The sequence below is a fragment of the Equus caballus genome, chromosome 10 (genome assembly GCF_041296265.1).
Source record: "Equus caballus isolate H_3958 breed thoroughbred chromosome 10, TB-T2T, whole genome shotgun sequence".
Taxonomy (NCBI): Eukaryota; Metazoa; Chordata; class Mammalia; order Perissodactyla; family Equidae; genus Equus; species Equus caballus.
Window position 1 is genome coordinate 24,964,440 of NC_091693.1, and position 27,871 is coordinate 24,992,310.

The window sequence follows — 27,871 nt, forward strand, 5'->3', positions numbered from 1 at the left end:
TCTTAAACTGTCTTCCTTTATTTATTTATATTTGCAATATGAAATAGAAGCTCAGCACGAACACACGCACACTCACGCCGGCTTGGGGAGAGGGAGCTGGGACAAGGTCACTTGGCAGCTGGGCTGGACCCCAGGCCCTTGGGCGTGGGAGGGGGACCCCAGCCGGACCCCCGCCCTGGGGTCCATGGGAGGTGCGGGGGTCTCGGCGAGTGCATCAGGGCCCCGTGGGAATGTCACCAAGGCGGCCCCCTGGGACCGGGACCCCAGGCCCCACAGAGCCAGCCGGGCCAGGCGGAGGGTCCTTTAGCTCCCAGCCCGGCGAAAGTGCAGGGTCCAGGGCCAGGGGGTGGGCAAAGGCACAGCCTGCACTAGGGCCCTCCGGAGGTGACCTGAGCTGAAAGGCCGTCTGCACCGGAGAGGGGGGCGTGGCGGGAGGTGAGGGGAGGCGCGGGCCCACTGGGACAGGGAGAAGGTCCCCCCTCACCCCTCGGCCTGGCTTCCTTCCGGCTCTCCTCCCGCCCACTCTCTCCTCCCTCAATACATATATATATATAATATATAATATAGGTCTCTCTCGCTCGTTCGCTCTCTCTCCTTTCTCTGTATTCAACTCTATATCTTTATTCTGGGAGACAAGACTCCATAATTTCTTTTCTCAGTGCAGATGGGGGGTAGGGCCTATCTCCCTGCACCAGCCTCCTGGGAGTCCAGAGAGAGCGGGGACGGGGTGGGGTGATGGGGCAACAGGGCCGTCAGGGGACCTGCCCTGCCCCCGCCTGGGCAGGTCCACTTGGAGTATGAAGGATTTGGCCGCCACCACTGGGACCAGGCAGTTACCTGGGAACCGAGAGAGACCCACGTGAGGAGCCACGCCCCCACCCCCACCCCTGCCCACAGCCCCCAGTCCACCCTGCCCCAGCCACTCACTGGGAGCCCGGGCACACTGGCCCTCCCGGGGCAGAGCCGTTGGGCATCAGAGGCGGCTCGAGGGCCTGGGCACTGTCAGGGAGAGGGACACGGAGAGGTCAGGACCTCCCCCACGAAACGCCTGCTGCCCGCAAGGCCACCCATTGCTCACCTCTGGTTTCGGGGAAGCCCCGAGGGCTCTGGGCTCTTCTTCCCCTCCGTGGTCTGGTGGGCCCCAGGGGCTGGGACAGAGGTAGCAGGGTCTCTGGTTGCACTGTAGGGGTCAGTGGGGTTGTGTCACGGACGCCCTGCTGGGTGCTCCCACCCTCAGCCCATGCACTGGTCAGCGGGAAGCAGTGGGCGGCCCGGCGAGTCCCTCCTGCCCAAAGAGCCCTGGGAGCTGCGGTGCAGGAGCCGCTCCACACGGGCTGTGCACACTCCCCTGTCCCCTTCTGCAAGCCTTCCAGCCCCTAGGGCTGAGCTGAGGGCCTCCAGGCTCCAGGATCCCTCTCTTGCGGCCACATGTGGGCACAGGTACCACCCTCAGCTGCCACGAGGCCTCAAGGCAGTGGCACAGACCTGGGGGTGTCTGGCAAGGGCCCTTCAGAGCAGCTCCAGGGCAGGGATGGCCCAGGGTCAGGCTCTACCCGCCTCCCCTCTCAGCCAGCAGCTGGCCCCAGTGGGTCACCTGTCCAAGGAGCTGGGGGTGGAGCATGTCCCTCTGAGGGTGGTCTGGAGGTCCCCAACGCTGACCAAGGCCTGGCAGGGGGCTGTGCAGGAGGAGAGAGGCCCGGAGGCTAGAGACTCAGGGGGTTCTGCACTGCCTTGCTCCTCTGATGGGGTATGGGCAAGACCGGGGAGGCAAGGGGAGGGGAGCAGGGGAAGGGCCACAGGGTATAGCGAGTGGGGCAAGGTGGGTGGGGATCACAGGGGAGGTGGGAGGTAGGCAGGGCACGGAGGGCAAGGGCTCACCCGAGGGCTCCGCTACTTTGCCGCCAACTGTGGCTTCCTGAGGTGCTGAGGGGGGTGCAGGGTCCTGAGACCTGGGAGGGGAAAGAAGCAGCCCATGGGGGTGACTGGGTCAGCACTCGAGCCTAAGGGCACCAGGACCCAGCAACTGCCTCCCGGCCTCACCTGAGCTGCAAGGCATCACAGGCCACAGGGCCAGCTGGGCTCTGGGTGGGGAGGTCCCAGGGCACGCTGAGGGGCCCCTGTGGGACTGGGGACCCAGAGCGAGGTTCCTCCTCCCCGGAGTCTCGGGGGCCAGTTAGGGCATCCGTAAGCACTGGGTCAAAGCCAGCTGTCCAGCTGGGACCTGGGATGGGGTGGGGGCAGGGTGAGCACAACAGGCAGACCCTCGAATGCCCGACCACACCCCACCCCAGCCCACACATTCACCCACCCGGAGGCTGAGGGCCAGGACTGGGGTAAGAGGGGGGCCCAGCCCCTCTGCGGGCTGCCCGGCCGTCGCCATCCTCCTCGTCCTCCTCCTCGTCCTCGTCCTCCTCCTCCTCGCTGTCTGTGCTGCCTCCACTCCTGCCCCAGAGACCACCCATCAGCTGCGGTGCTAGAACAGAGAGGCCCATCTCCACCCTCCAACCCCCGAGACTGACCCAGTTCATTCCGTGAAGGAAGGAACAGACAGTGACAAAAGGGATGGAGGAGATGGGGCAACGGGGAAGCCGAGGGAGGGCAGGTCAGGGGCCACCCTGGCCTGGGGTGTGCCAAGAAGCCTTGAGAGAGCCCTGCATCCCACAATGGGAAGGTGGGCAAGAAGCACGAGTGCCCATGTGGAGAGCAGCACAACTCCCACATTAAGGGCGGGAAAGGCCCCACGGCAGGATCCATGCTGGGAACGGACCCTCCCACCACCTGGTCCGACCTCTCACGGGGCGCTGACCTGATATTCTCCCTCCAACTACAAACGAGTGGACGTGTGTCACCACCACATCCTCGGCTGAGAGCACAGCCTGACATGCAGAGCTGCTGCAAAAAATGCTGGCTGAACGCGACTAAGAGGCACCTTGGGACCAGGGAGAAAGTCCGACTGGCCACGCGTCCGCCAAGTGGGAAACAGCTAAGCAAACCATGCGGTTTCTACAATGCGCAAAGCATGCCACTGACCACTCCATGACAGTCACTGACTACTCCAACCAGAAAGGAATACACCTGCGTACAGTTAAAAAGAAACTAAGACACCAGCAAACAGGGAAGAGAAGGGAGCTTCCTGAACCTGCAAAGGGCACCTCCCAAACCCACAACCGACACCACCCTTGAAGGTGGAGACCAAATGCTCCCTGAGACCAAGAACATGGCAAGAGGGCCACCCTCGCCACCCCTGGTCCAGGCTGTACTGGAGGACAATGAGGCAACAGAAGGGGAAGTGAAGTGGAGAAAGGAGTAAAACTCTAATTGTAGACGGCATGATTTTCTATCTGGAAAATTCTAAGGAATACACTAAAACTGTTGGAACCAGTGAGTTCTGCAAGGGTACCGGATACAAGATCAATGCACAAAATCTACTGTGTTTTTATACATTTGTGACAATCTCAAAATGATTTTGAGAAAACAATTCCACTTACAATTGCATCAAAAAGAATAAAATACTTAGAAATAAATTTAACAAAAAAAGCGTAAAACATATACTCTGAAAATTACAAAACACTGTTCAAAGTAAAAAAGACCTAAATAAGTGGAAAGACATCCCACGTTCATGGACTGAGAGACCCAAGACTGTTAAAATGGCAACACTCCTGAAACCGACCGACGGATCCAAGGCAATCCCTCTCAGAATCCCAGCAGGCTTCTCTGTTGAAACTGACAAGCTGATCCTAAAATTCACACGGAATCTCAAGGAACCCCGAAGAGTCAACACAATCTCGAAACAAAAAACAAAGTTAGAGGACTCACACTTCCCGATTTCAAACCTTACTACAACACAACAGTAATCAAGAGAGGTTGGTCCTGGCATCAAGACAGACATACAGACCATTGGACCAGGAGGGAGAAACCAGAGAAAAACGCTCACACACAGCGAAATGATTTTTCATGAAGGTGCCGAGACCATTCAGTGGGGAAAGGGCAGTCTCTCCAACAAGTCATGCCACAACAACAGCATCCCACATGCAAAACGATGAGGCTGGACCCCCTCATGCCATAGACAAAAAATCAGCTCAGAAACTCTTAGAAGGAAATGCAGGGGTACATCTGGGATTCACCCTGGATTTGGATTTGGTAATGAGGCACAGTAGTGAAAATCAACTTGGCTGGTCACATAACGGCACACCCAGTGGATGGTACCTACCAGAGGGACGGACCTCACGAGTGGACGCAGCAAAATTGACCTATGGTAAGGTGTCAGGACAGCATCACCCTCGGGAGGGCGGACAGCAGCCGGCAAGGGGCACAGGGGTCCACTCCCTCACCTGGGTGCTGGTAAAGGGGTGTGCATGTGGCCATTCACTTAGGACTCATGTACTTGCCTGTATGCTTGTTAGACTTCAATTAAAAAGTTAAAACATTCTGTTCTCACCATTTGCGGACACGATTCCATACACAGAAAACTCTAAAGAATCCACCAAAAAAACTACTGGAATTAATCAACAACTACAGCAAAGTTGCAGGGTATAAAATCAACCTACAAAAATCAGTTGCATTTCTATACACTAATAACCAACTAGCAGAAAAAGAAGTCAAGAATACAATCCCATTTACAATCGCAACAGAAAGAATAAAATATCTAGGAATAAACTTAACCAAGGAGGTAAAAGACGCATACACTGAAAACTGTAAGACATTACTGAAAGAAACTGAAGACAACATAAAGAAATGGAAAGATATTCCATGCACATGGATTGGAAGAATAAACAAAGTTAAAAGTCCATATTACCTAAAGCAGTCTACAGATTCAAAGCAATCCCAATCCCAATGACATGCTTCATGGAAGTAGAACAGAGAATCCTAAAATTTATATGGAACAACAAAAGACCCCAAATAGCCAAAGCAATCCTGAGAAAAAAGAACAAAGCTGGAGGCATCACAATCCCTGAATTCAAAATGTGCTACAAAGCTATAGTAACCAAAACAGCATGGTGCTAGCACATAAAGAGACATACAGATCAATGGAACAGAACTGAAAGCCCAAAAATAAATCCACACATCCGGGGCCAGCCCCATGGCCGAGTGGTTAAGTTTGCATGCTGTGCGTCTGCCGCCTGGGGTTCGCCAGTTCAGATCCTGGGTACAGACCTACACATTGCTCATCAAGCTGTGCTGTGGTGACATCCCACACAGAAGAACTAGAATGACTTACAACTAGGATATACAACTATGTACTAGGGCTTTGGGGAGAAAAAAAAGGAAGAGGAAGATTGGCAATAGATATTAGCTCAGGGACAATCTGCCAATCTTCCTCACCAAAAAAAGCATACTCTTAAACAAAACAAAACAAAAAAGAACTATAAAACCACAGATCTATGGACAGTTAATCTTTGACAAAGGAGCCAAGAACATACAATGGAGAAAGGAAAGTCTCTTCAATAAATGGTGTTGGGAAAACTGGACAGGCACATGCAAAAGAATGAAAGTAGACCACTGTCTTACACCACGCACAAAAATCAACTCAAAATGGATTAAAGACCTGAATGTAAGACCTGAAAACATAAAACTCCTATTAGAAAATACAGGCAATATAGTCCGATGGTGCTAAAGTCTTAGCAGCGTCTTTTTGAATACCATGTCTACTCATGCAAAGGAAACAAAAGAAAAAAATAAACAAATGGGAGTATATCAGACTAAAAACCTCTGCAAGGCAAAGGAAACTGAACAAAATGGAAAGACAACCCACCAACTGGGAGAAAATATTGCAAATCACATATCTGACAAGGGGTTAATTTCTAAAATATATGAAGACCTCATACAACTCAGTAACAAAAAAACAACCCAATCAAAAAATGGGCAGAGGATTTGAAGAGACATTTTTCCAAAGAAGATATACGATGACCAACAGGCACATGAAAAGATGCTCAACATCACTAATCATTAGGGAAATGCAAATCAAAACTACAATGAGCCATCACCTTACACCAGTCAGAATGGCTATAATTACCAAGAGAAAAACAACAAACGTTGGAGAGGATGTGGACAAAAGGGAACCTTCTTACATTACTTATGGGAATGCAAACTGGTGCAGCCACTATGGAAAACAATATGGAGATTTCTCAAAAAATTAAAAGTAGAAATACCATACGATCCAGCTATCCCACTACTGGGTATCTATCCAAAGAACTTGAAATCAACAACACAAAAAGATTTATGCACCCCTGTGTTCACTGCAGCATTGGTCACAATAGCCAAGATGTGAAAGCAACCTAAGTGCCCATCAACTGATGAATGGATAGAGATGTGGTATATATATATACAACGGAATACTACTCAGTCATAAAAAAGACAAAATCGTCCCATTTGCAACAGCATGGATGGACATCCAGGGTATTATGTTAAGTGAAATAAGCCAGGCAGAGAAAGACAAGTGCCATATGTGGGGACCGGCCCCTTAGCCGAGTGGTTAAGTTCACGCGCTCCGCTTCGCTGGCCCAGGGTTTTGCAGGTTTGGATCCTGAACACGGCATCGCTCATCAGGCCATGCTGAGGCAGCGTCCCACATGCCACAACTAGAAGGACCCACAACTAAAATATACAACTATGTACCAGGGGGGATTTGGGGAGAAAAAGCAAAAAAAAAAAAAAAAGCACAAGATTTCACTCATATGTGGAAGATAAACAAACACATGGATAAACAGAACAGAACCAGAGGGGAAGGGGGTTGCGGGGTATGTGAAAGGGGTAGAGGGGCACATATGTGTGGTGACTACTGGTGGTGAGCATGATGCAGTCTATACAGAAACTGACATATAATAATGTACACCCGAAAGAACACAATGTTATAAACCAATACGACCTCAATACAATAATTTTTTAAAAAGGAAAGTTAAAACACTCCAATCCTCAAATCACAAGCCCCCACAGCACGGCTCAGAATTACAAGCCCGGAGTTGGTGTTCATGCTGGCAAATCTACGAGGACAAATCCACTTAGTCAGTGATTCTGCGACCAGCCAGTACTAGAGAAAAATAATGTTAACGTTTGTACAAAGAGCTGGTCACAGCTTGCTGACCCTCCCATTTGGCCTGTGAGGGAGGGCCAACCATCACTGCTCATCTTTCTGGCATCAGGGGAGAAAGCTGATGGGACCATCTCACAGCTTTTTCAGGAACACCTGCAAGAAAGCTGCCAGAAGGGAGAGCAGAGTCGAGGGGTAGAGGGGAGATACTGGTTCTAGATGCTCCTGAACCAAGCTGTACCTGAAGGACATGCCTGTTTTTCCAGTCACACAAAAGCTATTGTCCCATTCTTTTTGTAGTTGAACTCATCTGAACCAGGTTTTTATCACTCAAAACTGAAGGCCCCAGTATTACACACACTACACTCTCCTTACTCTTCTCATTGAGTCCCAGTGTGAAAACCTTCTCATGTGGGCCCTGCAGCCCGACCGTGCTGGGCAGACGTGAGGGGGACTCACCGCACGCCTGGGGACTGGCCCAGGCGGGACCCCCGGGTCAGCTGGCTGCCCTGCCAGGCGCCGTCCTCCCCATCGGAGTCCCCGGAGCCCTGACCCTCTTCCTCATCCTCCTCCTCCTCATCGTCATCAAACTGCTGGATCCGGTCCTTGTAGCATATCTCGAGCAGGTTGGCGTTGGGCTGTGGGGCGCAGGGGCAGGAGGGTGGGTGGGCTGCGCTGCCCGCAGCCCCACGCCACCACCAGAGGACAGGGCAGCACTCACGTTCTCGTCGTCAGCATTGAGGGAGAAGGTGATATTGGCCGTCTTGTCAAAAGGCGCACTAGGAGGGAAGCACGGGAGCAATCAGAGGGGAGGCACACGGGTGGGTACGGCATGAGAGGAGGCTGCCTCCTGCTGCTCCTTCATTCACTCAACTTCCACCCTGTTCGCAGGTTCCGTATCTGCAAAATCACCCACTTGCTGAAATTGATCTGGAACCCCAAATCAAGACTCGCAGTGCATTCTGGTCATTTATGGATGTCTGCAGAGCAGTGAAAAATTAGTCGCTGGACGTGCACATTCCCAGCTGAGGTCCAACACGGACACACCCGCCTCCTGCACAGGGACGCCCAAGGGGACCCACGGCTCTGGCTGGACAGGGTTTGAATCCGAACTCAGGCACGTGCTAGTGGGGTGGCCCAAGCAGGTCACTGAACACTTGTGAACCTTGTTTCCTATGTCGTAAAACAAAGGAAATAGAACCTACCTGGACAAGTTGTTTTCAGGATCTAAGATTGTGATGTGGTTGAGGTGTTTATATACAGGCCCACACTTTCCCAGGAGCGATGGTTCAGTGTTCACGGCGACTGTCTCGCACACAGCCGCAGCGCAGGAGGAGAAGGGAACGCCCGCTTACCAAGCACTTATCCTGTCCCGCACCAGCTAGGCCTCTCGCTACACCAAGAGCCACAGGCAATTGAAGTAAACCCCAAAGAAAGCAGAGTGTAAAGGAGACCTTTCCACCGACCCGAATCAGGGCAGCTGTCGTCTTTTCTAACGAGGACATGCAGAGCAGGTGAGTGGACTGACCGGCAGGAGCAAAGCGCCCAGACACTGCTCACCGATTCAGCAGAAACCTACGCGGCCCAGCGCCGAGCCTCGCCACACGAAGCACGCCCCCGGCCCCAAGACGCTCAGTCTGGGGCTGGGATTCTTAAACCATGGCCAAAGAATCACCTTTGGAGCTGAAACAAAATGCTCCTGCCTGGGCACCCTGACCCCCGAGGGCAGAAACCAGCCGGGGCCTGATTATCCCAGGAGAACAGCGGCAGGAACCAACACACCGGGAACACAGCCCTACCTCCAACCTTCCCATCAACAACAAAACGACCTAAACATCGGCCTACAGCCAGCTCTGCTCAATTCTCTCTCTTTCAGAAAGCCTCAGAGAAAGGCAAGTTCTGAACTAATAAATTAAATCCACGCGTTTTAAACACCGACACCAACTGCTGAACAGGATTTGACAATTTATACTCCTGCCGACAGAACCTGCAACTTTTCGACGGCCTCCTACTTGTTTCGTTTGCGTCCCTCACGCCCTTTCTCCTGTTCCGAGGAAAGAGCCCTTCCCGTCTCCACGCAGGTCCCGGCTCCGTCCCACACGTTCGGTATACTCCCCACCCAGGTTGTCATCTGTCTCTCCAACTCAGGAAATACTTGGCCCCGAAGACCAGCAGACAACTGCACGTTAACGAGTCCTGAGTGCCGCCTCAGCGCCAGACACAGCACCAAGCACGTGACAGACGTCCTCACACACGTCGTTCTCACAACCAGCCCGGGCATCCTCATTTCCTCGAAACAGACAGAAACCGAGAACAGGGCGGGAGGCCCATGCGCTGCACAGCTGGAGCAGGTGGGGCAGGCAACTCCAGCAACCGGAGCCCTGCAGCGCAGCATCTTCGTCCCTGAGGTTACAGAAACGTTCATCCATTTTCCATTCTAGAATGCTTTGCGGCTTTAGGTGTGTTTTACATTTAAAGTTTTTAATCCCACTGCAATTGATCTTGACAGCCGAAGTCACTGTCAAAGGGCAGCCCATCGTCCCAACGTCATTTACGGAGCAGTCGGTCCTTCTCCCGGCCAGGACAGGGCTGGGTCCCGGCTTAGGTCAGCGTCTCCTCTGGGGTTCTCAGGCCTTCGAATCAGTGACAGCGCTGCCGAGGCCTCCTAGTGCTGCGCGCCGTGCTGGGCAGAGTGGCAGCAAACACAGATCTCACGTCTGCATCTAAGGTGACCTCTGTTGGGCTGTGGGCAGGACAGGCCACAGCCAACCCTCACACTACAGCACACGAGGATGACGAGCCACTGTCCTAGGAAAAGTGAGAGCTCTGCGCTTCAGGCTCCCTGGCGGTAAAGGGGCTCCCAAGCCCTGCGCAGAGGGGTGGGCAGAGCACGTAACAGGGTAACACCCAAGGGGCATCCGGTGCACTGCGGGGAGGACTTGGACGCGGGCAGGCACCCCAGCTCAGCCGTCCCTCAACAACACGCGCGTGGCCGAGGTCCCTCCTTCCTTTCCCTGCCCCCACCCACTGGCTACCCCCTGCCAGCCCCTAGGGGCTAATTGGGCCTTTCTCATCTGCTTGCCCCAACTTCTGGCCCAGGGACACCTCCATGTCATGCTCTCTGGTAGCTGTTCCACTTCTCCTAGGGCAACGCGGATTTGTTCTTCAAAAGTCACCTCTTCTGCCCAGACGGCACAAGGCAGTATTCACCAAACGCTTCACTCAGGGCCTCACAGGGCCCCTCAGCCCCGCAGTGTACACAAGGAGACCCAGGCCTGCACAAGCGACCTGCCCTGGGCCAGTGGTGGGCAGCGGCAGAACCAGGCTCCAGTCCAAGGCCCCTGGTCAGGTGGGTGGTGAAGGGGCCACAGCCGGCTGCTCAGCTCCCGGCCTGACCCAGTCTCTCCTCCAGACTCACCCGGGCACCTGCCCTGGCCTTCACTCCCTACCTGCTGCTGTCGTAAGATTGCTCAGGCAATTTACAAAATGCTAGAAAGTTTTAATTTTTTACTCTGACTGTAAAAATAAGAGGCAGCTGCGGCAGAAAATTCAGAAGACAGAGAAGTTCATGACCACGACATCAGAGATGATCGATGTTAAAATGTTGTTGTGCAACAAATACGAATAAGCAAAACTGGTCAGCGAAAAAAAATCTCTCCTGTCACCCCAAGGCCTTTGGAGGGGGTGGAGGAGTGGTCGCACCCCACATGGCCCAGCTCTGCACACAGCCGGTGCCTGAGTCCCAGAGCCCCCACACACTTCCCACTAGGCCCCCAAGGAGGAACCCCAAGAGGGGTCTGAGGCTGGCCACCCTCCAGGCTGAGCCTGATGGAGGCTGGGGTAGGACAAACCCTAGGCATTGGGCTGCATGGGCAGCAGGTGGACAGTGGGGACAGGAAAGGATGGTGGAAGAAGTCACACAGCAGGTGAGCACCTGCTTTCTGATCTGCTGTCTCAGGTCCCCTCCCAGCGCCCCTGCCTGCAGCTGATCCCACACAGAGGGGCACACTCACTTCACACTTTCCTCCTGCTCCCCAAACTCCTCGTCGTTGAAGCCGAAGTGGTCAATGAAGGCTGAGGTCATACGTTGCATCTGGAAATCCATGAAGGCCTGCAGAGGGGGCAGCAGTCAGGGGCTGGGCAGGGCCAGACCCCCCCACCAGCCCACCAGCCCCGCACCTGCTGCAGCACAGCCTCCTCAGGGAAATTGAACTCCTTGAGCCGGTCATCCTCGTCATCGCTGGAGGAGTGCAGGTGGTGGGTGTTCACCTGGGGTGTGCAGGCAGGCGGGGTGTCAGGGCCTGTGGAGCCCCCCAGAGGAGGACTAGGGCAAGGATGGGGCTGTGGGGAGAGGGAGGCTGAGACTGGATGAGGAGGGAGAGAACCAGAAGAGGGACGAAGTGGGAACGTGCTAGAGGCAGGCCCAGCAGCAGAGATGGGCTGGGAGTGCGCCGGGCACAGCAGGCCCTCACCAGGTCCACCATGTTCTTCTTGTTGGTCTCCGCCAGGGGTCCCGACACGAACGCCTCCCACTGCTCCTGCTGCTCGCCTGGCAGCTCTGCTCACAGGGGAGGAGACGAGCACATGAGGCGCCCCCTCGGCCCCTACCCACTCCACCCTGGGGGCGAGCCCTGGCCCTCACCCTTCAGCAGCTGCCCCAACTGCTCGGCGTTGGGTCCCTTCTCCACGTTCTGTACCAGGGCGTTGGCCACCCTTGTCAGGTGGCCCATGTAGCCTTTCCGTGGGCCCCCTCCGGACCTGGGTAAACATGGAGGCCACAGCTGGACAAGGCTGCATGTGCCCCATGACCCTGCCCGTCCTCCCCACTGCCAGGTCCTCCCCCGCCTGCCCTCCCCTGGGGCAGGAAGGCCAGCGGATGCTCACTGCACACGCTCGTTCTCCTCCCAGGAGGTCAGGATGCGCTCCACCAGGCGGCACTGCTGCAGCAGCTGCGAGAGCAGGGAGGGCCGACGTGGGCGGGGGCAGCGCCTGCAGCCTCAGCCGCCTCCGCAGAGAAGGCAGGGACAGAGGCTGGGCCCCACCACCCTGGCCAGGCACCCAAGCCTCTGGTCTTTCTGTGAGGAGCGTGTGTCGCGCCCTTGCACACACTCCCACGCACATGCACTGCCCCTCCTTCCCTGCACAGCCCCCTCTGCTCACCCAGAAACGTCCTCTGCCCATATTCCCGCTCAGTCCAGTCAACAAACCCCTAAGTCACTCCACTGCTTCCCACTCCCGCTCATCCAAATCCAACACCTCCACTGGACAGCTCCTCCGAGTGCCAGGCTACGTCCAGGGAGGCACCCCACCCACCACGGCAGCCGTCACCCCGGGAGAGGCCTCCCCTCCGTCCCCCAGGACACTCACTGCTTTCTCAGGTCACTGTGTCCACCTAATTCCCCACAAGACACCCTCTGTTTCTCCCAGACACACCCCAAGAACAAGGACAAGCCCCCAGCCTATGAATTGTCCAGAAGGAATGACTGTGTGACAGGTGAGGGTCAGGCCTGCGGCAGAGCTCACCCAGAAGGACCGAGGGGGAGCCCCAGCTCACGTGTTTCACGACAGGGTTGGAGGCAGGCGTCTCGGGGCTGCTGTCGGAAGGGGGCCTGGAGCTCAGCATGGCGCTCACACACACCTCCACTTGGGCATGCAGGAAATTGTTGAACACGTAGTGGAAGAAGAGGTCCTGGAGGGCACAGCTGCAATGAGAGGCCCGGTTCCCCGCCCCGGGCCACAGCCGCCTCCATCCCTCCCCGGTCCCCAGCCCATCCCCAACCTCGCCCTTCAGCCATCCCCCCCATCCACCCATACACCCTCCCCGTCCCCCGCACCAGCATGGTGTTGGGCACATCCAGTGCCAGGAGCTCCTGGGTCAGGGCTGCATCGTTGGCGCTCAGGGCGCTGGCCAGCAGCTTGACCACATGCAGGCGCATGTTTCCCAGCGGCGGGGCCAGGCTGCCCCACGTCGTACGCAGCGGCTCCAACTGCGGGAGTAGGGGAGGCTCAGTTCCCAGCCCGGCGTTGCCCAGGACTGCAGGGCTGCTCCCCACCCCCTGGCTCCCCAGCCCACGCAGCCCACCTCGGGTGGCTCGAGCAGGAGCTGGTGGAAGCAGCTGAGCCGTGGGCGTAGGGCGTGCAGGGTACCCACACTGGACACGGAGCTGTCCAGGGTCACCTGGGCCAGGAGCTCCAGCTGTCCATCCACGCTGCTAAAGAAGTTGTTCACGGTCACAGACTCAGACCTGCCACAGAGAAGAGCATGAAGGGCAGAGTGAGCTGCCCAGACAGCCTGTGCGCATGCGTGTGTGTGCCTGTGCATGCACGTGTGCATGTGGAGGACATGTGGAAGGGAGTAAGAAGCTGCACCCTCGGGAGCCCTTCCAGTTGGGACACACAGGGCAGTGACGGAAGAGGCGCCCAGGTGTGGGTGGGCACCTGGGACCCTGGGGTAGAAGTCCCCACTGCCTTGTAGGGAGGCCTGCCCAAAGGGTCTCGGATTCTGACAGCTGGCTCGAAGCTACAGGCTGTCCACACAGCCTGCTTCCTCGGCTATCAGACAGGAATGGGAGGACTCCTCTCCAAGGACCGTAAGACCATCATGAAGGAGACACCACTCATGGTGGCTCTGTCTCAACAGCTTTCACTCCCTGAATGGAAGGGCAGGGATCTGAGGGGTCACAGAGCTGCCCAGATAGGCCACACCCCCTCACCTCGGCCTTCTGGGCTCCAGCAGGGTCAGCAGCACCTGGATCCCGCTGACAATGACAGACTGGCTCTGCTCCCCCTCCAACATGTTGCTCAAGAGCTGCTCAATCGTCTCCTGCCTGGAGAAGGTCCAGCAGGGGGTCAGAGTGGGGGGCTCAGGACCCAGGGCCCCCCAAAGGATGGCTCCCCTCCCTGGGCCTGGGCACCACCCTGCAAACCCACTTCTCCAGGGTGGCCAATAGCTGGTCGGGCTCCGGGCTGTCCTGGACCTGGATCATCTGCTCCCGGCTCAGGCGGATGATGTCGCACAGGGACTGGGACGCATTGGAATGTTGCTGGAGAAGTAGAGAGAGCTGAGGACCCTGGCCCGGCCTGGTTCTGCTGTTGGGAACCTCATGAGATGACCACCCGGTCCCAGCCCTTAGGGACAGAGGATGGAACAGAGACAGGGACACAAGTGCCAAGGGAGGGAGCACCAGGCACCGAACACTGAGAGGGGAGAGACAGTGGGCAGAAAGGGAAACCATGGAAGGCTTCTCGGAAAAGGAGACATGCCAGGCAAACCCTGCATCGCTCACAGCAGCCGAAGGGGGGAACAACCCAGACATCCACGAACTGGTGAACGTCCTCCAGCCTTACAAAGGGGAAAAGCACTAATAACGTGCTACAACATGGCTGAACACAGAAAACCTGGCGCTAAGACAAAAGCCAGGCATGGGAAACCATGTATTGTGACTCCGTTTATACAAGCTGTCCAGAAGAGGCAAACCCGGAGACGGAAAGCAGAGAGGTGGCTGCCGGGGCTGGGGGACCACGAGGGGAACGGGGAGGGACGGCGAATGGGCACAGAGTTTCCTTTCCGGAGTGGTGAGAAACAACCTAAAATGGACATGGTGATGGCTGCACAACTCTGTAAATATACTAAAAGCCACCAAATCCTGTATTTTAAATGGATGAGCTGAACGGTAGTAATTTATCTCTCAATTAAAGCTGTTACCAAAATAAAGAGAGAAGTCTAACCCAACACACAGCTGCCAGGGCCCACCCACACAGACCCCGGACCCACGCAGACCCTGGACCTGCGCAGACCTCAGAGCCAGCCAGGCCATGGGCTGCACTTCAGAGCCCATCACGGGAGCCCTGCCACCTGGCTCACAGCACCCACCCCTCGTCCCTCTGCCAGAGGCCTAGACAGTCATCACTCTCCTGGGACGGCACTGCTTGGGTGCCAGGTGCTGACTACCTGCGCCTATGGACCTCCCAGCGCTCTGCAAGCCAGTGGGCCAGAAAAACAGACAAGGCGTGACCCCCCGAGAGGTCAGTGAGGATCCGGGCCTCTGGGTGGGTTCTCTGAAGGACAAGCGGGCTTGTCTATGCACAAGACACAGGAAGAGTCGCCAGGCCACAGAGTCAGAAGTGGACGGAAAGGTGGCAGGGAGCGGGCCAGGGACAGAGCCTGGAGTCAGAGGACCCTCATCAGAGCCGTGACACCAGAGGGATGAAGGGCCAGCTTCTTGGTTCATGAGAAACGTTCCATGTGTGTAAAACCCCTTTTCTATTCTTAGCAGGCGTGCTGTCCGTGGGTGACTGGCAGGGCACGCACACAGCGGCAGGCAGGGCCACACTCACATTGTCATCTTTCGAGGGGTGGATCTGCTCGATGAGCCGCTGGACAATCTTCTCCTCATTGAGCCACTGGGGGTGAGAAGGCAGGGCTCCACTCACTGACCCCGTCTCCTCAGCCCCTCCCCTCCCCACCTCGCCCCAGCTTACAGTGACAACTTCCTGCCTCAGCTGTGGCCGCTCCACACAGGTGAGGAGACGCAGCAGGAGGTCCATGATGGCCGAGGTGCCGATGTGCTGCAGCAGCAGGTCCACGAAGTCGTCCTTCTTCCGCAGGAAGGACACAAGCTGGGGGACACGGGGAACGGGGCACGTCAGGCCGCAGGACCTGGCCCGCATCCTCCCACCTGGGGTGCATGGGACTGCAGGCACCTGGTCCGTCTTGCGGTTGATGAGGATGCCCATGACCTTGCTGAAGAAGCTGGCCAGCAGCGGGTTGAGGCTGCCGCTGCTCTGCAGAAAGCCGTAGAGCCGGTTCAGGAGGGACTCGTCCGCGCCCAATGCGTCGTTGATCTGGGGCACGTCAGAGGTCAGGATCTCACAGGCCACGCTGGGGTACCTGTCAGGGGAGGGCCGTCACATCCAGAGAAGAAGGGCAGAGGCTGGGAAGGGCCTGCCTGGACGGAGGCCAGAGGGGCCTTCCTCACCGCTCCTCCCTGTCAGAACCCATCCATGGCTCCCCACTGTCACTAAGGCAACCTCCTGAACCCGAACCCGACCTCCTTCAACAACACCCTTCCCTCCAACTCCCCAGCTCCACCTCCGACCCTCTAGCCCATCCTGGTGTGCTCCCCGTGCCCTCCCGCCCCGTGACCTTTCTAAAATCCAACCTCACCCTCTCCCTCCTCCACACACTCACATGGTGCCCGACAACCCACAGCATGAGGGCCACTCTGCCCAGTGTGCCACCCAGGGCCCCGGGGGACCACAACTCACTGCAGGCCTGCCCTGTACACTGCAGGGGCCCCCAAGTGTGCCTCCTTCCCTTGTAAGTGGGTTCCTTGGGGCAGGGCAGGGACCCCATGGGCTGCAGGAGGCAGATGTCAAAATGGAGGCTCCCTCAGCGTCTCCCTGCTCCTGTGAGCCCAGTGCACGGGGCCACTGGACATGCTCGAGTGAAGGTGGATGGGGGACAGAGGTCAGAGCAAAATAGGCAGAGGACACATGGGGGCGGGTATCTGATGGACAGACCGACATCAGAGGGACACCAGGGACACTCTGCTGGCCCTGCCAGAGGTGCCCACTGTGTGCCAGGCCTGCACTGAACAGCTGGCACACACCTTTACAAAGGACAAACCCATGCTCCGTCTGGCTCGAGGCCTCTGGGGACAGAGACGCAGAGTGTGGTAAGGACTGTGTGCACACCATGCACAGCACAGCAGGCTGGGCAGAGGGCAGCACTGGAGAATGGGGTCAGGAAGGGAGTCCATGTCTGTGACGGATTGTGCTGAGAAGGGCACTGGACACCAGGGCAGACAAAAGCCCCCAGTTATGGAGACGATTCCAATCAAGCCCCCCCAAAAGGGCCCTGCCAGCCTCATCCTGCCTCACGCCACCACCAGCACCTGGAGTGCACCCACCCTCCCCAACACCCGAGGGCCCTGAGCACCCGCAGAGTGACTAGGGGCAGAGGGCAAAGGAGGGCGGGTGGGAGAGAGCGCAGAGGAGAGCACGTGGCCACCTACGGCCCAGGCCCACTCTGCCCATTGCCACACCCTCTGCACTGGCCCGTGCTGGGCACAGGGGACCTGGGGGTGAAGCGCTCCTGCCGCTCATGCTCCAGAAAGGAAAGTTAACAAGAGGATCACCGGTAAAGAGACGCTGTCTGGAATTAGGAGATTTGCTTTAAACCACACCAGGGCCTGCGGGCATCCCAGAGGATAACCAACATTGTCCTGGTTCTGACACCATATATACTATATTTTACAAAATGTCACCACTGGGGGAAACCAGGCAGAGTATACAGAGAACTCTGTATTCTCTCTTACAACTGCATGTGACTCTACGGTCATATCGGCAAAAATGCAATTGAAGAAAAATACCAGGAAAAATGGGGTGTGGGGTTGCGGCCGAGGAAACGGGCCGGCCCGAGCACTGCCCCCGTGAAGGCCGGTGAGGGCCCACGGGTCCATCCCACCCGTCCCTCCCCGTGGGTGTGTCTGGAAACCTCATAACAAAGACACTTCTAAGAAGCTGCATCTGGAGGGCTGTCCCTCCCTGATTTCCTCGTCCCCACACGGGAGTCAGTGACATCAACAGCAAGTCGGGGCGGCTGTCTGTGACCACAGGGGCAACTCGGAGGGCGGTGCTGGGGACAGAACAGGACGGGAACTCACTTGTAGCGCAGCCGCTCCTCGCCACTGGCTGGTGGCTCCTGGGTGACCCAGGCCACCATGGCCTGCAGGTGCGGCGGCTGCAGCAGGAAGTCCAGCAGCTTGCGGTTGACGACCTTGCACTCCTGCAGCACGTCCTCCTCATCCAGCAGCTCGGGCAGGCTCAGGTCCTCCCGCTCCAGTAGCGTGTCGAGATGCGAGCTCGTGTGCAGGTCAAACTTCCAAAACATGGCGCCCTGCGGGCAGAGGCTGTCACCCACTGGGCTCTGATGGGCCCACCAGGACAGTACCAGCCCCTGACTTCTCCAGCCCTCCCTCCTTCCTCCATCTCCCAGCTGCCTCTGGCCCAAACAACCTTGACAGCTTGCAAGGGCTGCCCTGTGGTTCAGGGGTCACTTCACACCTGAGGCCAACTGTCCTGCCCACCCCTCAGCCCCGGGCCAGTGAAGGCCCCCAGGTGTGGACCACACACAGGGCCTGGGAGAGAGAGCCCTGAGGCTGTACACAGAGCGACCATGGTCCTGTCCCCACATATGGGCAGGGACGTCCAGGGGTGGGGCCAGAGCTATGCTCATCCCGGAACCCCTGCCATCGGACTGGCTTCAATCTGTATTTGCTGAAGAAATTCAAACGCCCCATGACCACCAGTGTGCGACTGCCATCCAGCCCATCCAATCACCCTGCCACACACAGGGCGTGGGGCAGCAGCAGGGCAGAGAGGGAAGTGTGCACCGTCTCCAGGCTGTGGCCGTTGCCTGGATGCTACATACACACACACAAACACATCCCAACCCCCCTCTCCCCACCCAGCGCCCAGGACAGGGAAGAGGAAAGGGGGGGCTCCCAGAACAGTCACTGCCTGGGGCCCAAAGGAACCAGGCCAGGGTAACTGTTTCAGTGGGGAGGAGGACAGGGACGGCTCCCACCACCAGGAGGATGGCGCCCCGGCTGGCGCTCAAGACCTGGCATGCCCCACTGCAGCTCATCCCACCCTGGCACAGGCAGCTAACTGGCGTTAGGAGCATCTCATGTGGAGCGCTCTTGAGGTGCCAAGCGGGTCTGAGCTCCCAGACACGGACGCTCTCAGCCACTCCAGTCCAGACCACCCAGTTGCAGACCCACTCTGCTCACCGCTAGGCTCCCAAAGCCACTCATCCCGGCTCCATGTGTGCACTGTGTGTACCAGGCACTGTATCCACGGCCCCTTAACTCACAGCCCCCTTCTGAAGGCCTGTCACCCCACCACATGACAGGCAGCCCATGCCCAGGTAAGATGGGGGCTCCTTAGCACGGCGCAGGCGCTGCCCGGAGCTCACATTTGTTTCCTGCCTCCTGAAGACCACCTGGGGCAGAGGCCACTGAGGTCAGACGGAGAGGCCAGGACGCCCCCTCCTGGGCACCTCAGCTCTTCGTCCAGCCTCCAGCCTCTAGCGTCCACAGGAGCCTCCCTCGGCTCCTCACTCATCCTCCCTGCCCCCAGGGTGACCTTCCAGCCCTGACGGGAACAAATGGCTCCAAATCTACAACAATCCTGATGGGACTCATGTTCCTAAGCCCTGGCCAACCACGCCTGGAGGTGGAACACAGGAAGAGCCCTGGGCGCAGGGACAGCCAGGAGGAAAGAGGACTGTGAAGGAAGGCAGCAGACACCAGGCCCTGAGAGGGCCCTCAAGAGCCCCCACTCGCACAGGCCTCATGGGCTCCTAAACCACGGCATGCAAGGACTCGCCCCCTTAGCCCTCCTACGCACCCCACCCCGACCCTGGCAGCTTTTCTAAAACACAAACAGGAGTGCCTCGTGTTCCCTTCCAGCCAAAACCCTGCCATGGCTCCCCTGGTCTCCACGTTCAACACCCTAAGGGCCTTGTGCCCCCTGCACCAGACTCTGGCTGACCCCACCCTCCCCCCAGGACCTCCCACTCCCTGGGCGCTGCTGCAGTCCTGCCAAGCCTGCCCCAGGCTCTCACGACTGCCTGTCCCCTGGGCCAACCTCCATGTGCTGGCAGAGCCCAGGCTGCCTTCCTCAGCACAACTCTCTCCTGGAGCGAGCTCCGACCCACGTGTTCCCAGGGCTTCCATTTCGGGGTGCAGCTCCTTCACAGCCCGCAGACCCTCCTGAGAAGGTCCCTGCATGAGGCTGATGCCCTCAGCACCGTGCTGGACGTCTAGGCCTCCCTGGTCCCATGAATGCTGGGCAATCCCTGGACAACATACTAGACACACGATGTCGATAAACCATGTGGGCTGCGGCGCCAGCATCATCCTCAGGACTACACGGCCATCATCGCAACCCACTCTAACAACTCCCCCAAGGCAGGCATTGCTGGCCCCAATTTACAAGTGAGGAACCTGACGTGCACCAAGGTAACTTCCCAACCCTAGGGCTGGGGGCTGGTGAGCTGTGAGCTGGTGCCCAAGCCCGCAGGAGATCAACTCCCAGGGCGCAGGAGCCTTGTCCTGTTCTCTGAAGCTCAGCCCGCCAATAAAGCCCTACAGAACGAATGGGTGGGCTCAGGCGGAGTCTGTACCAGCAATGGCTCTGCCCTGGCTACGGCTGTCCCTGACCCAGCTCTCGCTGGCTGACACTTCCAGGGAGCTGAAGGCTGGCTCCTTCCTGGTCCCCAGGGAGGCTTGGCAGGACACTAAGCTTCAAGTCCAGTGCTTACTCAGGAGACACCTTTGAACTCTGGGAGGAAGCTGGGCCGAGGCCCTCCACAGCTTGGTGAGCCAGCACACCCCGCCCATCACTCACCAGCTGTATGACACTCAGCTGCTGGGAGAGCCACCAGAAATCCAGGGGCTTCCTCGAGTCCTCCCTGTCCAGATCCAGGCACCGCAGACCCTCCCACAAAAGCATAACTAAAACCCAACCCCCCTTCTCTCAACCTGCACAGCCACCACCCTGACCAGGCCCCTCATCTCTCCCAGCCTCCCCTGCGCCTCTCTACATCCCATTCTGCAGGCAGCAGACAGAGCTTGCTGAAATGAAAATCACACCGTGTCTGTGCTCGGGACCCCACTGGCTTCTCACCGCTCTCAGAAACCTCTAAACCCCGCCCTGGCCGACAAGCCCCCATGAGCTGGCTCCTCTGGCCTCTCTTACACCACGGTTCCTCGCCTGCTCCAGCCACATTGACCTTTCTGTTTCCAGAACGCACCAGCCTGGGTTCTCCTCAGCACTTGCTAGGATGTCCCCATAACTGGCTCCTTCTCATCCTTTGGGTCTCCTGTCAAGTGTTCACCCCCCAGAGGGGCCAAAGCAGTCCCCTGGCCAAACCTCAGTACAGTGGTTCTGTGACATGCATTCCGACGTGCCTGGCACTTACACTGTCACACACAATGACACACGTGCCCTGACTGGATGATGGACAACCCAGACAGAACCTTCCTCACTAGGCTGCCGTGAGCACCCAGAGACAGCACCTAGCACAGAATCTGGCATGTGATACACACTCAGAAATTTACGTGCTCGGAAATATTTGCTGAAAAACACCCCCATCTGCAAACTACTGCATCCTCCCTGAGATCCCCCCAGGGGCAGGAGGCTGACACACCTGTCAGGGCATCAGTGAAGGGAATCCTGCCCCCTTTTCCCCCCAGCCATACTTAGGGGCTCTCTAAACCACAATCACAAGATGGGGGGACCTACCAGAGCAGGCCGAGGAGGGGACGAAAGAGAGCGGGCTGCACCAGGGGCTGAGAGAGTGTCCCACGTTGAGTGAGGACGACTGCTTCAAAAGGAAATCAAACAGTGCTCCCCACTGCACATGGGCAACTCCTACTCTTGCCCAGAGCCTAGACCTCCCCGGGGGACTTTTCCACATGTCCTCCCTGACTTGATGACGGGTGTGTGACAGGGCCCAGGCCACAGGTGAGAAAACGAAGGCTTGGCAAAGGTGACTCACCAGTCCTGAGGCACTGATGGCAGGGTGGGGTGGGGCAGGTTTCCTGAGCTGGGTGGACCTGGGACCAGATCATCTCCAGGGGCGGCCGCCACCCAGGCCGTGAGAAGCAAGCAAAGAGCCCCACAGGGTGAGAGCACCACCTCTTTCTACGTGGGGGACTTTCGCTTGGGGATAAGGAGACCAGAGAGGTCAAAAGGCCGCCTAAATCAAAAGAACAAAGCCAGTCACCAAGGACCACATGTATGACTCCCTTCACATGAAATGTCCACAAGAGGCAACTCCATAGAGACAGAAAGCACATCAGTGGTTTTCAGGAGCTGAGGGGAGGAATGAGTGCTAACGGGTACAGGGCTTCCTTCTAGGAAAAAGATGTTCCGAAAAAACCCAAAAAAGTTCTGAAATCAATTGTATGCAGTTTTATTTGTAATTATCCCTCAACTAAAAAAATCCACTGTGGTGACGGTTGCACAATTCTGTGAATCTATCAGAAACCACTGAGTTGTGCGCTTTAGATGGATGAATTGTGAGGCATATGAATATACCTCAACAAAAACAAACAAAACCAAAGCCGCCACAGCTGCCATGAAGGGGCCAGGCCCAGGCCCTGCCTTACATCCAAGTCACCGGAGCTCACGAGACGCCAGCTGGCCCACAGCCAAAGCACGTGAAGGCTCTGCCCTGGGGAGCACGCACAGGTCCCCTCCCACCCCCATTATCATCGTCCTGAACTCAGTAGACCGTCCACAGCAAGGGACACAGCAGGGACTGGCCCAGCCAGCATCCCCGTGTACCCGTGTCATCTGCACCGTGTTTCCGCATCAAGACAAGGAGGTGAGCACTGTTATTACTCCCATTTGATAGAAGTGGAGAGGGGGCCAGCAGGAGCAGAGCCTCGGGCAGCAGGAGGCAGAACCAGGACTCTGCCTGCCCTGTTCTCCCAACTAGAGGCGGAAATTCTCAAAGCTGAGGTCACTCACCCACTTCCAAAGCACCTGGTTAGAGGATGCAGGCTAAGGCCCCCACCCCCCTACCCCTGCTACAACCTCCCCACCTGCTTCAGACAGCAGATTGGACTTCCCTCCCAAAGCTAGCTTTCCAAAGAACTGGGGAGCAGAGGGGGCCACCACAACAAGACAGGAGGGTGCTGGGAAGCACGTGGTGTGGACTCCAGGGGTCTCAGAACCCAGGCAGCCCCTTAAACACTGAGAACCTCAAGTCAGTCCTCCAAAAATCAGAGGAGGCTGCAATGATCAGATGCAATCCAGTGCTGGTCGGTACCCTACAAATGTCAGAGCTCAAGCTCCACACAGAAGAAGATGCAGATACAGGAAAACTGGAGAAAAGAAAAGACAAAAAGAGAAAAAGAGAGAAAAAAATCTTTCCCCCACCACAAACTCTCAATTCACTCCAGCCTCGAGTCCTGATGATCAACCCCATCCTCCCACTTAACGGAACTTGCTGGAAGCCCCGGGAATTGGACAGGAGAGGTGGCTTTCATTTTCGCTCTCTAACAGGGTGATCTGGGCCTGGCACTTGGCGTCCCAGAGCCCAGCGTCCTCATCTGTGAAATGGGGGTGCAGTCCGTTGGGAAGGGCTATGTTGTGAGAAGGAGCGCGTTAAGGCAGGTCGTCCTGACACATCAGGGGCTTGGCAAGTGTTGGCCCTTCCTGTCTGTCCCTGAGGCCACGCAGAAGCCTCGACACTTGTAGCAGGAGGGACGGAACAGCCCCTACCCCAGGGGGGACAGCACTAAAAACAGAAGACTCCCCGTTTGCTTGCCGGAGTGAGTCAAGTCATTCAAATACTCTGGCAGGCACCACGCACCCCACTGCCCCCACCCTTTGCAACTTTTAGCAAACTTCAAGAAAACGGAAGTGACTACCACTGGTTTTTAGCAACGGTTTGAAAACCATGACTCTGGCTGCAAACGGAAGAAGGGGAAACTGTAAATGAGAAAGGAAGCCATTAAAAACGAAAACTACCTCTCCCTCCACCGGCTCTGCACCATCGCTTCGGGTTTCTTGCTTTGCTGTGTTGTTCTCAGGCCTCGAACATCAGCTGCCCCTCTCAGGAGCGTGGCAGCCCCTGCCCCTGTCTGGGCTCCCTGCAGCTCCCACAGGCCACCACCACTGTCACTGTTGCTACTGCTGCTGCCACCGTCTGTCCAAAGACAGCTCTGCCTGCTAGGGAGCCTGTGGGCCAATCCTTTATCTGCCACCCCTTCCTCGCCTACCCTGGCCCCAGAGCACCCGGAAGCAGAGGTCAAGGGCGCAGAGGCCTCTGGGAGGGCCTCCGAGGCGGCCACCTGAGCTGCCCTGAGGCTCAAAAGAGGCTCTGACATTGAGAGAGGCCATCTCAGGCCTGCTGACCCTTGCTACCCTCAGCCATCACAGGCCCACAGGCAGCTCTAATGGGACACGGGCTAGGTGAGCCCTAGGAGGGGAGAAAACCCACTACCAGCAGGCCAGCCCCCAGCCCTTTGCAGGACCTGGTGGGTCAGAGGAACGGCAAGGCCCCCTGTCTCTAACTTTCGCCAACCCAGTGTCAGCTCTTGGCCAAATCTGGAAAGGGGGTGGGGGACTTCCAATTCCAAGGACCAGATAACAGTAACGGCGACTCAACCCCATAACCTGAGCAGGACCCAGTTTATGTGACAGAAGCAGAACCAAGCAAGGTAGGCAGTGGGAAACTCAGTCAGGAGAAGAGGCCACTGAGGCTGAAGAGGGAGAGGGACCCAGCCAAGGCCACACAGGACAACGAGCTGGGACTTTCCCATGGCTCGGGAAAGCCTGAGGGGGCCCCCGGTTAGGGGATACCCCAGGCACAGCCCCCTCTGACCCCAGATCACACTGTCCCAGGGGAGGTAGCAGCTCTGGTCCAACCCCAGGGGATGGAGTAATTAGGAAACAGAAGAGACTGGGGATATCTGGCCAAGGACTGAGGAGGGGCCCGAAAGCTCACAGGACCCTCTCCTGGATCCATCACCGGTTCGAAGGAAAAAAGGAAAAGAACAACAGATAGATTTTGAAATAGCCCTTGGAAAACAGAGAGGGGCAGATCAAGTGTTACAGGGGGATCCAAAGTCGGAAGGGCCTGGGTTCCAGTCTTGCCTCCCCAAACTTAACTCTGTGGCCTTCGACCAGGAACCTAACCCCATGAGCCTCGGTCTCCTCACCCGCGAGACACCTCACAGCTACTGTACAGCCGGTGTTCGCTGGGAAAACCGTGGTTGGGCCAGAAAGGAGGGCGCGTCCCCGCCCCCGCTGCTGAGCCTGCCTGAGAGCACCGTGAGCCAGGAAGGCCTCTCCTCCTCTCTGAGGCTCCCAGGCCTCTCTCACCTCATCTCTGGCTGCAACCCGCATGGCGCTCACACTCCTGCCACACCTGACTGCTCATCTGCACCCTCGCCTCTGCCCTGGCTCAGCTGCTCCCTCTGCCTTCCCTCCAGCTCTCTGGGCCTGACTAGCTCCTCCTGGGTCCTTCAGGCTTCAGTGCAGACACCACTTCCTCCAGGCAGCCTCCCCTGACTGCGTTAGGGCCCTGCTGCACGCTTCCACGGCTTCCGCGGTCACCCTATGACAGCACCTGAGGACTCTGTGACAGGATTTGCCTGTTCAGTCACCTGTCTCCCCACTGAAGATGCCAATTTCCCAGGACTTGGCATAACGCCAGGCCCGCAGCTAGAGATACTTGTTGAATTAATGAAAACTGAAGTCCAGAAAGAGAAGGTGACCTGCTAAGGTCACTTGGCCATAGATCCTGAAAAAAAGTTTTTGGGGTGGATGAGCAAGTTCTCCTCTAATGGAAAGACACAGTAGACAACCCAACAAAAACACAAAAGTAAATCAAAACACACAATGACTCAGAAGGCACAGCCACTCACAGGTAGCAAGAGAGCAGATAAGCCAAACTACACCTAACACCCAAGCCAGAGAGCAGGGCTTCTCCAGGCGGTACTACTGACATTTGCGGGCGGGGATCGGGGATCCTCTGCGCACTGTAGGATGTTAGGCAGGATCCCCGGCCCCTGTCCCCCATGTGCCACTAGCACCTCCCAGCTGTGACAACTAAAGATGTCTCCCGCCATTGCCACATGAGCCCTGGGAAACACAATCGCCCCCAGTTGAGAACCCACTACAGGAGAGAATCCCAAACCAAATAATCATCCTAAAAGTACCGATCCTGGAGCACTTCCTGTGCCCTGCATTCCGCGACAGGCTTCTGGAAACAGCACTCGGGACCCCCAGAACCACCCTCTGAACAGAGCACTGATGTCAGCGCCACTTTACACCCCACTGAAGTTTCTTTACAATTCTGAACCCCGTCCCACACCTGACAACACATCTTCCTTTCCAGAAACATCCTGCCTTTCAGGCTGGTGTTAACGGTAACATCTGCATCCTCAGCACACACGTACAGGTGTGCAAAAGAAGGTGACATCCAAGGGCCTGGACAAGCAGCTCCACCAAGGCACAGCACCCCACTCCCTTCCAACACATCTGCACGCCAGCGCACAGACTTCTGGGTTCCCACCTTCACGTATTTGCACATGCTGTTCCTTCCACCCGGAAGGCCCTTCTTCCCACTCTCCATCTGTCAACTCCTACTCATCATTCCTAGACAGAAAAAGCCACCCGCTGAGCCAGTCTCACCAGTCCCTCCGCTATGGCCTCCTGCAGCGCCCTGAGTTACCTCTATCATAACACCAGTAATTGTGACTGTCCCTCTGTCTCCCCAGGGCAGGGCTGGGGCGAGTCCCCCCTCGCGCATACCCAGCAGCAGGCTCCCTGCCCTCCCCTCAGCAGGCTCATCTCACAGGAGTGGGACTGAGAGGTGGCTGTTCCAGAGGGCTGGCTCCCCCCTCACAAGGCAACAGAGACTCGGGGAGGGGGAGCCACGGTCGGGGGAAGGGGAAGGCCCCCTCTCCAGTGGCCCCGACCAAGGGTGAGAGTCCCCAAGAAGACCGGGTCCAGACAGCAGGCGACAGGGAAGGAGGGGGAAAGGGGTGTCCAAGGGGAACGGGCTGAGGAGGAAAAGAGGGTGTCTGAGAGGGAGTGGCCAGAGGAAGAATGAGTGAGGCTGAGTCCCAGGGAGGAAAGAGGAGGTGGGGGAGTCAAAGGGAGAAGACTGGGGAAGGTGGCCTTGGGGGATGGAGGCCTAGAGGCAGAGACTTGAGACAAAGAGGGGTAGAGACTAAGAGATTTGAGGGGCCGAGGGGCAGAGACAAGGCGACTTGGAGGGCGGAGGGCAGAGACTAGGAGACTTGACGGGCTGAGGGCAGAGACTAAGAGACTCGGAGGGCCAAGGGGCAGAGACAAGGAGACTTGGGGGGCTGAGGCGAAGAGACCAGGAGACTTGGGGAGCTGAAGGGAGACACTAAGAGACTTGGGGGGCTGAGGGGCGGAGACTAGGAGACTTGGGGGGCTGAAGGGAGACACTAAGAGACTTGGGGGGCCGGGGGCAGACGTTTGTGGGCGGAGGAGGAAGAGACGGGAGGGGAGGCCCCAGGAAGGAGGGAAGGGTCCAAAGGAGAAAGGCGGAGAAGATTCAGGGCACCTGGGCGGGGCGCAGGACGGGCAGGAGAACTCGGGGTGCCTGGACTGCGGGAGAGTCCCGGCGGCCCGCTCACCTGCACGGCGGGGCGGCGGCTCCTCGCACTCCGGGCTCATCGGGGCGCCCCCCCCGCCCCGCCGCCGGCGGCTCCGGCCCCTGCTCCGGGGCCCGGTATGTGGGGGCGGGGGGCTGCGGCGGAAGCTCGCGCAGGCGGCCGGGCCGGGGCTCGCGCACGCGCCCTCGGGGCTCCGGGGGGGCCTCGCGTGCCGAGTTCCAGGATTCGGGGGTCGGTGCCGGTCGGGACAAGGGTGGGTCCGCGGCCCGCCGGCGAGGTGGACGCCAGCCGCGACCAGGGGCCGGAGAGGCTAGTGGGGTGGTGAGGCCCACGCAGGCCCTCAGCGGGGAAGTCGCCCCGGTACCGCAGCCCAGCCCAGCGCCCCGCGGGAAAGCAAACGCCGGTCAGGGAAGATGTCCTCCTTCTCAGTCCGAACAGGCCGCAGGGCTGAGCAGCGGCCGACGGAAGCTGAGGCCCACTTCCTCCACCTCCCCTTCCCCAAACCGGCGCGGTCTCCGGGCTTTGCAGTCCTCTTTAGGGCCTCCGACGCCCGGCTCCGTCCGCCACTATCCCACAATCCCCCTAGCGCAGGGGCACGCAGGAGGCCCCGCCCTCCCGCCGCTGTCTCGGTGCGCAAGTCCGCGGAGGCGGCGCGCCTGGATCCTGC

At 57.7% G+C, this 27,871-nt stretch overlaps 1 protein-coding gene across 15 annotated transcripts; it reads right to left on the bottom strand.

Annotated features, from left to right (window-relative positions):
* Positions 1-27,779, bottom strand: PPP6R1 (protein phosphatase 6 regulatory subunit 1). Of its 15 annotated transcripts, none has more exons than XM_023650516.2 (24): positions 27,226-27,779; positions 17,695-17,927; positions 15,731-15,917; positions 15,509-15,646; positions 15,365-15,430; positions 13,958-14,070; positions 13,741-13,854; positions 13,110-13,272; positions 12,862-13,014; positions 12,582-12,716; positions 11,912-11,976; positions 11,670-11,785; positions 11,500-11,585; positions 11,207-11,296; positions 11,041-11,138; positions 7,749-7,806; positions 7,487-7,665; positions 2,309-2,442; positions 2,041-2,221; positions 1,879-1,949; positions 1,595-1,676; positions 1,079-1,180; positions 928-999; positions 1-837 (listed from the first exon to the last, which is right to left on the bottom strand). In XM_023650516.2, the coding sequence occupies exons 2-24, from the start codon at positions 17,919-17,921 to the stop codon at positions 834-836; spliced, it is 2,634 nt and encodes an 877-aa protein (XP_023506284.1). In that variant the 5' UTR covers positions 17,922-17,927; positions 27,226-27,779; the 3' UTR covers positions 1-833. The 15 variants fall into 15 exon arrangements, with proteins under 15 accessions (XP_023506284.1, XP_070079469.1, XP_023506286.1 ...); XM_070223368.1 differs by having other exon boundaries at positions 27,153-27,332; XM_023650518.2 differs by lacking the exon at positions 27,226-27,779 and adding an exon at positions 23,579-26,276.
* Positions 27,780-27,871: the final 92 nt, after the last annotated feature.